Genomic DNA, 11701 nt, shown 5'->3' with positions numbered 1-11701 from the left:
AACAAGTCTCGAGTTTTATAAAGAATCGCAACAGCTTTGGACATTTTGCGTTTGATATATTCTATTTGTGGTTTCCAACAGAGTTTATGGTCAATAATCACTCCCAAAAATTTTGTTTCATACACCCTTTCAATTTCAATTTCATTAATTTTCAGTTTTATATCACTTCCCCTAGCACCACCAAAAACCATAAATTTTGTTTTATCTTCATTAAGTGATAACTTATTTACATCAAACCATTTTTTTAACTTGCTCAATTCCTTTTCCACAATTTCTAATATTTGTTTCATATTTACTCCCGAATAAAGCAAATTAGTATCATCTGCAAATATTGTAAATTTTAACTTACTAGATGCCATAAAGATATCATTTAGATAAAGTATAAATAACTTGGGTCCCAGAACTGAACCTTGTGGGACCCCACATGTTACGTTTCTAAGTTGTGAATTTGTATTTCCAATTGATACATACTGAGACCTATTTTGTAAATAACTTTTTAACCAGTTTTGCGTCACACCTCTTATACCATACATTTCACATTTCCGGAGTAATATTGAGTGATCAATTGTGTCAAATGCTTTCCTTAAATCAATAAAAACACCAACAGTATGTTGTTTCTGATCCACCGCTGTTGCTATATTTTCTGCAAATTCCATTACTGCTAAAGATGTTGATCGGTTTTTCCTAAATCCATACTGATGATCATTTAATATCCTATATTTGTCTATGTAGTCATCTAACCTCTTTACAAACAGTTTCTCAAGAATTTTAGAAAACTGTGGTAACAGTGACACCGGTCTATAATTTGACACCATGTGCTTATCACCATTTTTATAAATCGGAATCACTTTAGCTATTTTCATATTTTCTGGAAAAGTACCTGTTTGAAATGATTTGTTACATATATACGTGAATGGTTGAAGGATACTGTTTATCACTTGTTTTATGAGTGACATATCAATGGAATTTCTATCAGTAGATTTTTTATTTTTAGATTTCCTGACCACTTCCAACACTTCACTTTCACAAACTCCACCAAGAAACATTGAATTATTGTTTTCAATAGCAAAATTAAAGGTTTTATCATCCTTTTCCCACTTGGTAATATCTTTTGCCAAATTAGGACCGACATTAACAAAAAAATCATTAAATATATTCACGATGTCCTCTGTATTTTCCACCACAGTGTCACCATTTTTAACAACATATGTAGCAAAATTCTTTTTATTACTTTTTTTAATCATATCATTTAACACTTTCCAAGTACCTTTAATATCATTTTTGTGTATTTCTAACAACTTATCATAATAGGCTTTTTTATGTGTTCTTATAATTGCTGTCAATCTATTTTTGTATCTTTTATATTTATTCTCTTTTTCTTTCGTTCTGTGCTTCAGGAATTCCCTATAAAGACTGTTTTTCTTCTTACAAGCCCTTTCCAATCCCTTAGTTAACCATGGTTTCTTATTCTTTTTAAGATCTTGTCTATATTCTTTCACAGGACAATGTCTATTGTACAATGTCAGAAAATGTCTAGGAAAGCATTATATGATTCATTAACATCATCTACATAAACTTCATGCCAGTCATAATTTATTATTCCTCCTTTAAGGCCATAATTGCTTCTGGTGACTTTGTTCTTACCAAACAAGGTTTTTGCTTATAGTTGGTTAAAGATAATTTGTTGTTCATTTCCAGTTCTATAAAAACTGGCAAATGATCACTTATGTCAGTCAGAAATAGACCACTCGTTATTTCACCATCAATAATGTTTGTAAAAATATTATCAATCAATGTTGCGCTTTCCAATGTGATTCTACTTGGTTTTGTAATTACAGGGTGAAAACTCAAACTAAACAGTGTTTACAAATTCTGCTGTTTTTGCATGTTCATTCCATTTCAATAGATCAATGTTAAAGTCACCACAAACCAAAATCACCTTATCACATTTTTTTTCATATAATTAGTAATCTCCTTATTGAATTTCTCAATACATGACCCTGGTGTCCTGTAAAAAAAAAAAAAAAAAAAAAAAAAAAAAAAAAAAAAAAAAAAAACTAGTTTCACTATGTTTTTGTACTGACTTTGTAGTAGTACTTCACTATGTACTTATACTGAGTTTGTACTAGTACTTGACTATGTATTTGTACTGATTTGTACTAGTACTTGACAATGTATTTGTACTGAGTTTGTACTAGTACTTGACTATGTATTTGTACTGACTTTGTACTTGTACTTTACTATATTTTTGTACTGAGTTTGTACTAGTACTTCACTATGTTTTTGTACTGACTTTGTAGTACTTCACTATGTACTTATACTGAGTTTGTACTAGTACTTGACTATGTATTTGTACTGACTTTGTACTAGTACTTCACTATGTTTTTGTACTGAGTTTGTACTAGTACTTCACTATGTTTTTGTTCTGACTTTTACTAGTACTCACTATGTTTTTGTACTGACTTTGTACTAGTACTTCACTATGTATTTGTACTGAGTTTGTACTAGTACTTGACAATGTATTTGTACTGAGTTTGTACTAGTACTTGACTATGTATTTGTACTGACTTTGTACTTGTACTTTACTATATTTTTGTACTGAGTTTGTACTAGTACTTCACTATGTTTTTGTACTGACTTTGTAGTAGTACTTCACTATGTACTTATACTGAGTTTGTACTAGTACTTGACTATGTATTTGTTCTGACTTTGTACTAGTACTTCACTATGTTTTTGTACTGACTTTGTACTAGTACTTCACTATGTTTTTGTTCATACTTTGTACTAGTACTTCACTATGTACTTATACTGAGTTTGTACTAGTACTTGACTATGTATTTGTACTGAGTTTGTACTAGTACTTGACTATGTTTGTACTGATTGTACTAGTACTTGACTATGTATTTGTACTGACTTTGTACTAGTACTTCACTATGCATTTATACTGACTTTGTACTTGTACTTGACTATGTACTTATACTGAGTTTGTACTTGTACTTGACTATGTATTTGTACTGAGTTTGTACCTGTCCTTGACTATGTATTTGTACTGAGTTTGTACTTGTACTTGACTATGTATTTGTACTGACTTTGTACTAGTACTTCACTATGTACTTATACTGAGTTTGTACTAGTACTTGACTATGTATTTGTACTGACTTTGTACTAATACTTCACTATGCATTTATACTGACTTTGTACTTGTACTTGACTATGTACTTATACTGAGTTTGTACCTGTCCTTGACTATGTATTTGTACTGAGTTTGTACTAGTACTTCTCTGGGAGTATTTTAGGGTAGTGGGCGTGGTGTAGGAGCGGGGGCGTGTCCGCATCAGAGGGGGTCGGAGTGGGAGGAGGCAGGAGGGCAGTAGGGGAGGATGAGGAGGGGAGCGGAGGTAAGGGGAGGGGAAGTGCCGTCGGTCTGTGACATGAATGAACCATGTTCGGTAACGGAGGCTTCGCTCTCCCGGTCTGCTCCTTCCTCCTGCTGCACCTCCCGGTCCCTCAACAGCTGGCCCGTTAAGGTAACTATCCGTTCGGTCACCTCGCGTGAACGCGCCCCTGACCCGGGTTACCTCCTAGCGGGTTAAAGTGCCGGACGGCTCTACTGGGTCAGGGTTAACTCCAACGGGGGACTAGTGGCTTTAAAAACGGTGTGACTTTTCTGAACACACGGCCTAGTTTCACCGAGTCCTTCCTTTAATAAGTGTGTAATTAACAGCGAAGTGTGTGAACCGGGCCGACCGTGTCCCGTATTCATGCGGGACAAAGTAAGCTAACTGTGAACGGGCACTGTTCTACTCGGCGAAAAGCCCCCACAAGTCGATACGAGGGATTAAAGAATCAACTTTCACAGAAAAATCCGTTTATACCAGTGATTCAGGAGGGTTTTCCTTACCTGACATTCACTGCACACTTTTACACCAACGAGCTGCAACTTAATGACTTTTTTTTTTTTTTTCCCCAAAATGGTTCTGTGTTTACAGTGTGATGTTCTGTGAAACTACTAAAACACCAACTTTTACCCCTCAGTATAGTTCTGTTGTTGGTATGTGCTATTTATTGTTGCATAGTTGTATTGTGGCCATACTTTACTAACAATCCGCTGAAATAATGACATATGTATGTATATATGTAGTAATGTAGTGAGCATTAGTGGAAATATTCAGATCATTTACTTGGATAAAAGCACTAATATTTGGGGTGTAAGAAAATATGTCGGCTCACATGTGCTCACAGCTCTTCTGTGTCTGTGTTCATATTAAATCAGTGTCAGTGAATCCAAAGGAACTTTGTGTTGGTAAATGACAGTTGTTCAAATGGACAGGATTTCAGTTCTGTTCAACATGTTGATGCTCATATGAACTATGTTTTCAGCTCCAAAATGAACCATTTCAGCACAATTAATGCTATATTTTCATGTCACAAATGGACAAGTTCTATTTGAACTGAACTGAGCTGAAAAACAAATCTTCTCTTCTTTTGGATTCCCCAGTTTTTCTTCCCAGATTCTCTCCTCCATATCACATGTTTTATTTGTACAGGTTCAATCTGGAGTATGGTGCTGATCCATCCTGCTTCTGTTCCACCAATACATACATGAAGAATGGCACACAGCACTGTTTACATCAACACTTTTACAATAAGAAGCATTTTTATACACAAAGAACAATTCTAGATTGTTCTTTCCTCTTTAGTCTGATGCTAAACTATCCAATAAATAATAGTGCTCCTAGTTTTTGCACAGGGATCATTAGTGTAAACGCTGACATGGCTGCAGAGCATCAGTATGATGGGATCCACAACAACCATGTCACATCCATCCACTGACACATTTAGTGTTTTTGTGTCAGCTGGGATTGTTTTAGATCCACAATACCAACATTTATGAAGAAGAGCACAATTAGCAACAGGAAGTCTAGAAGTTTATTCCTAATAAAGTACTGGGACTGACCAGAGCATCATGGGTAATGTCACGTCCGTCCACCAGCAAAAGTTTTCACATACACGTGCTATTCCAAATCCAATATTTATGAAAATAGAGCTTCCACTGTCAGAGAATATCAGTAGTCTGTGCACAAATGGATTAGCATTATTTACACACACTTCTGTGACTGTAGGACAACTGTTTTGGACACAAATGGACACTCATTTGACCCCGGGACATTTTAGCCGATGTATATATGTAGTAATGTAGTGAGCATTAGTGGAAATATTCAGATCATTTACTTGGATAAAAGCACTAATATGACACTGAAAATACTCAAATACTAGTAATAGCTATGCATTCTTTAGTAGGAGTATATAAGTGGTAAAAATGTGTATTTTGGCCATTTTTAGTAGCAATAACATTTTGATAAGATGCATGAAGACTTGCATTTACATCTAGAATATAGCAGTATTATGTAGTAGTGTAATGGAGGAAATATTCAGATGATTTTCTTGGGTAAAAGCACTAATATGACAAAAAAAAAATAATCCATTACAAGTAAAAGATATGCATTTTAAGTAGAAATATCAAGTTTTGCAGTATTTTCTTCTAACCATACATAAAAGCCTAAAATGATTGCATTTATATGTCAGCTGCAGTGTTGGGAAGAAGGGTAGTGAGCAGTAGAAGAAATTGTCAGGTCATTTGCGAGGATAAAATACTACTGTGATACTCTGAATATACACCATTACAAGTAAAAGTGATGCATTTTAAGTAGACGAGTAGTAAAATGTGTTTTCCGGTCATAATTAGTAGGATGGTTCTGTGTTTACAGTGTGATGTTCTGTGAAACTACTAAAACACCAACTTTTACCCCTTAGTATAGTTCTTGTGTTGGTATGTGCTATTTATTGTTGCATAGTTGTATGCTGGCCATACTTTACTAACAATCTGCTGAAATAATGACATGACATATGGATGTATATATGTAGTAATGTAGTGAGCATTAGTGGAAATATTCAGATCATTTACTTGGATAAAAGCACTAATATTAGGGGTTTAAGAAAATATCGGTTCCGCAATATATCGTGATGTTTCATTTCATGATACTGTATCAATATTAAAAAGTACTGTATCAGTATATTTAGGTATTTATTCAAATGTGTATTCATGGGTATTTTACTCTGTTTGTGTACTAAAAATGTAGTATTTTTATGTATTTACACATTTTTAAATTGATAACACTGTTTTGTTAAATGATTGTTATTTCAATCATCCTAAAAGCACTTTTTACTGTCTGAAAGAGACAAATGTTAGTTCCTTTGTTGGGATCGCACACAAATAATGTTGTGATGTTGGATGATTCAGGGACTGTCAACATGACACCATTACAGGTAAAAGTGATGAATTTTAAGTAGACAAGTAGTAAAATGTGTTTTCTGGTCATAATTAGTAGGATAAGATGTATGAAAAACTGCATTTGTATGAAAGCTGCAGTGTTAAGAAGAAGTCTAATGAGCAGATGAGGAAATATTGAGATCATTTACTTGGGTAAAAGCACTAATATGACCCAAAAAATACTCCTTTATAAGTAAAAGTTATGCCTTTTCAGTAGAAATATATAACCATCGCAATATTTTCTTTTGGCCATACTTAGAATTACAATAAGACGTATGAAAAAGTTGCATTTATATGAAGGCTGCAGTGTTGGGAAGAAGTGTAATGAGCAGTAGAGCAAATTGTCAGATCATTTACTTGGGTAAAACACTACTGTTATATTCTGAATATACGCCATTACAAGTAAAAGTGATGTATTTTAATTACGAGTAGTAAAATGTGTTTTCTGGTCATAATTAGTAGGATAAGATGTATGAAAAATTGCAGTTATATGAAAGCTGCAGTGTTAAGAAGTGTAGTGAGCAGTAGAGGAAATATTCAGATCATTTACTTGGGTACTCATTTGAGACTGAAAATACTCCATTACAAGTAAAAGTTATCCATTTCAAGGTCAAGTGTTGTAGAATGTGTATTCTGGCCACACTTAGTAGTAACAACATCTTGATAAAATGTATGAAAAATTGTAATCATGTGTCAGCTACAGTGTTACGTAGTAGTGTAGTGAGCACTGAAGGAAATGTCCAGTTCATTTACTTGAGTAAAAACATTACTGTAGTACTGAAAATACACTCCATCATAAGTAAATGTGAAAGCTTTGGATGCTTAAAGTATGCAGGGTTTGTAGCAAAATGTAGCAGTAAAATGTTTGCTTTTAATGATTTACTTTTATATATGATGTTTTTGGCTTAATTTTACTGCTGCATTAATATGTATTGTTGAAGTTTAAGCACATTTGAAATACTTAATAGTATGTTGGACAGAAATGCATCATGTGTAGCATCACTCTTGTGACAACTATGTTTCTCGAAAAAATCAGCTTCTCCTGAACAGCAATTTCCACTTTTGTGACAATGCCTTTTTCCATTGAATCCAAGAGGGATTTTAAGAGTTTTTCTAGCTCTAAAAGGAGTCCAGTTTAGGAGACACTCTGTCCTTCAGTTGTATCACAAACATCAAAAATCAACACATTTGGAGGTGTGTTGTTTCCATTGGACAGGGAGGGATGAAAACTGTTGTCTTAAAAGTAACTACAGCTGTCAGTCAAATGTGGTGGAGTAAAAGTGTCAATACAAGCCACTATTGTAGGCAAGCAGATGTATAAAGCTGTAGTAAAGTACATTAAATTAAAAGTATAATTTCCACCACTTTTGTACACTCATACCTGATGCCCAAGGGAATAAGCAAAGCAGCAGTAAAAAGATAAAAATGTAAATGTTTTTAAATTTAAATGCTCTTCACAAAAGAAGAACTTAAAAAAAACCAAAACAGGTCAAATGAATGCGGTAAAACTGAGTTCATCTTCATCCCTGGGCTAAAGTGTTTTCTGTTGCAGTTCATTGTTTGCACTGTAATAAACTTCCTCCCATTCAGCCTCTCTTTGTTTATAGGCTGTCGCTATAACCAGCAGTTTTGTTGAACTTGACCACTTCTTCTAATATATTGCGTCCATATCTGTCTTTGGCAGTTGTAGAAAATAACAGTTACTTGATCACTTCTCCCGAATGTTCTTCAAGTTTCTTTGATGTGTTATCTCACAGCTGTCATTCCTCACATTGTCTCTACATAGACTTGTGTCCTTTTTCCTGTGCTTAGAATAAGAGCTTCTCTCCTTTTACAGATCAGGCAGTTAAATGTTTTATTACTGGCGAAAAAGCCATTGAAAGCTTTCTTTAAATTGTGTGATTGCACGACATCTATCCTACATCAATATCTAGCTGTAACCCGAAAAACAACTTTTTATTTTATATCAGTGAATCATGAAAAACTAGCGCGTTGATCCTCCGATACAGTTCATTTCTTTACTTTCTTTACTTTCTTGGTAAATTCCACTGGCATTTTCAGTTGAATAACCTCTCAGCTGGCATGTCTTTTTCTTCACATGAAATTTGACACCATGGCAATGCAGCCCTATTGTATCTGTTGCTAGGTATCTCACTTCAGTGATGATTCTATTGCTGCGTTTCCCCTACGTGGAACCAGCTCAACTCGGCTAGGTTCGACTCGACTCTGTATTCCTGCAGACCATTTCCATTACTGGATACTACTGACAGTACAGTACACTACTGACAGTACAGTACACTACTGACAGTACAGTACATGGATGTCATAGCAATGTGGCGCGTTATTTCCATGTTTTCTGCTCAGAGAGTTGCTGAAAACTCGCTCGTTGCATGGTGTCTCGTCTGAATTTTTACAGTGGCCACCAAAGACTGAACCTCCTCGACCGACCATGGTGTAGTTTGGGGCTGTTATCATGTGGATTAATGTACGGCTATATTTACTGTCCACTTCTGCATCTGTTTTTTGTAAAACGGCGGGTTTGTCTGACCAATCAGTGGTCTGCAGTGTTATACGTCACGGTTTAGTATCGCTTAGAACCTCGGCGGAGGTGATACCAAAAAACAAGTACCGGGCACCAGATTCCAGGTCCTTTGGAAACGCAAAAAGGCCGAGTTGAGCCAGTACCACACAGTGGAAATGCAGCATTTGAATCTGGGCATAGCAACATGATAGGCCATTGGGAGGCCACTGTATTCCAAAGTACTAATATCTCCCAAAATATTCTCCCAAAATACTGGTCCTATCAACTTGCCGTTTTCTCTAGTCTCCTCGTTGACCAAAACTACATCAGTATGCCAAACTGCAGCAGTCATCTCTTTCTGGATTTTGTGTGATGCCTGAGACACACTGACAGAATCCACTTCCCTTTTATAATATAGGATGGGATCAGGATGTTTCTTTCATGACAACATATTGCGAATCCTTTGCTGTTATGTACTTTTCTGTACTTGGGTGTAAATGATTCAGCATTTTGTAGTTGCAGACTTCAGGATAGAAGCATCGCTGTCGTTATGTTGGAAAGTTACTTCACAGACTGACCATTTGGCTAAACTGCAAAGCGGGAGGCGAGTTGACAGATTGATCTGCTGACTCACCAAAAGGCTATCTGTCTGACTTTTTGACTGTCTAACAGACACCCAGAAAGCCTTTCAGAGTAGGACTGTGCAGAATGACCAACATCTCTATCCTGATGTGGGTCATTTGAATACAGATAATGATAATTCTAAAAATATAGCACATTTTCTGCAATTACATAGCATAACTCAAATGTCCACATGGAAGAACATTGATAAATTTGAATTTCGTACTCAGTAAATGTTTTTTTTTTTTTTTTTATCAGTTTTATTTAGAAACTGTGCAAAAGTTTCCAATTAAACATGCAACACAATATGAAATGCTCATGTATAAAATATAAAAAGGTCAATAGATGCATGGAACATGTATTATCCTCATTTTTCTTGGCTGGTGGAAATCTTCCACCTCTTCAGATTTATCCTATTTTCTGTCACATTCATCTTCTCTGTGTTTGTGTGACTTTAACACAGATATGTTGCCTACATCTGTGTTGTTTGGAAAAATATCCAAATGATGGAGTGTGACCTGTGAATGAAAGAAATAAATGATTAAATATAACATGAAACGTTGATATTTTTATATCCACTATCAATACTTGCCATCTATATCATAATACTGGAAGAGCTCAGAGCGTCTGTTTGTGTATGTGTGTGTCAGCACAATTCGGACAAACTGAGACATTTTTACCTGGTTAATTCAGTAACTACAGTTGAGGAATAGTCCTGTCTACACATTAAATATCTCAGCAAGTTGATAGGACCAAAATTTTGGGAGATATTAGTCATTTTGGAATACAATTGCCTTACAATCATGGAAGCGCAATGCTGCATGATGGGAAATGAAGTTAAAAACAGGAACGCCACATTTACAAGCTACAGTTCAGACATATTGGTATCAGAGTCAGTTCTAGAGGGAGCAGTGCCTCCTCAAACAAACGTCCTGCCCCCTCAAAACAAAGTTTGCGAAGTTTCAGGAGGTAGGGAAAAGGTAAATGAGCTTCACAACAGCAGGAGATGTAGAGGAATTAGTAATGCCTGTTCAGTTTCACTTCTGCACGTAGTCATAGTGAGGTACGCACGACATGGAACCCCCCCCCCAACTTACGAACTATTCGCCCCCCACCCTGTTTGTGCGCTCCATGGCTCACTATTTCACTCTGCAGACGCACCTGCGTATTAATATATGAATTGCCGTTTGCATTATAAAGAATGACGCGTCAAACAATTTTTATGTCAACTAGCAGCCTAGGTTCTAATAGTTTTGTATTTTTCATTATAGTTTAGTTTTATTCAGTTTTAGCTTTTTCCCCTCTAATTCAGTTAGTTTTAATTAGTTTTTAGAGCAGTTTTGCTAGTTTTTATTAGTTTTGATTTTCTTCTAAATGCTTAGTTTTAGTTTAGTTTTAGTATTAATTTTAGTTTTGTCGTCTCTTTTCTTCTCTGTCGTCATATTCAAATAAATCCCAGACAGGACTCTCCTTTCTCCCAACTTTAGTCTCCATGTTTCCAGGTAGAGTGGGGACCAGAAGACGACTGGAAACCACAAGTGAACACAAGGGACGGAGCGTTAAATATCATATGGTGCCGCTAGCTAAAATTCCTAGAGCGAAATAAATCGATTTCATATCAGTCCTACACTGACAAAGACGAAAACGAAGGGAATTTTATCCAGAATTTTTATACGTTTTAGTTAGTTTTGTAAACACACAATACAGTTTCAGTTAGTTATCATTTTTTTCTATTAATTACAGTTTTCATTTATTTCAGTTAACGAAAATGTTTTTACAATTCTAGTTTTCGTCATTTCGTTAGTTTTCATTAACGATAATAACCTTGCTAGCAGCATTGTACCTTTACAATAGTGCCCTCCCGTGGTGCAACAGCGGCATTGCACCGGTATGCCCTCCCATGCTGCAACATGTGACAGACAAAGACGCGCCGGACAGACACCGGACACGGGGCGGGGCCAAAACATGCATTAATAGTAGGATACTTCGGCTTATACAATATAGACTAACCTCTTTTCCCAAAAGTTTGCTCTCCCCAGCATAAAAACTCCCACTTCTACAGCCTGTAGTTCCCCAGGGGTCACATACTAGTTACTTAATATTCTATGTTCACAACAGGATCGTCAACAACAGAATGTGAAACATGTTTTAAATTGCATTCGTAATGGTCTTAAATAGTCTTTAATTTCACTTGTTGAAGCCTGCAGAAACCATGATATTGAACAGCC

General features: G+C 35.7%; 1 protein-coding gene across 1 annotated transcript in view; it reads left to right on the top strand.

The window, feature by feature from the left end:
- Window positions 1–3380: 3380 nt before the first annotated feature.
- Window positions 3381–11701, top strand: part of LOC115416237 (ADAMTS-like protein 2) — a 41412-nt gene continuing 33091 nt past the window's right edge. The window contains exon 1 of the mRNA XM_030129983.1: window positions 3381–3527. Coding sequence (XP_029985843.1) covers window positions 3381–3527 — 147 coding nt within the window. The remainder of the gene's footprint in view (window positions 3528–11701) is intronic.

Source organism: Sphaeramia orbicularis, unplaced genomic scaffold (genome assembly GCF_902148855.1).
Source record: "Sphaeramia orbicularis unplaced genomic scaffold, fSphaOr1.1, whole genome shotgun sequence".
Classification (NCBI taxonomy): Eukaryota; Metazoa; Chordata; class Actinopteri; order Kurtiformes; family Apogonidae; genus Sphaeramia; species Sphaeramia orbicularis.
This window is presented reverse-complemented; position numbering and strand designations above follow the sequence as displayed.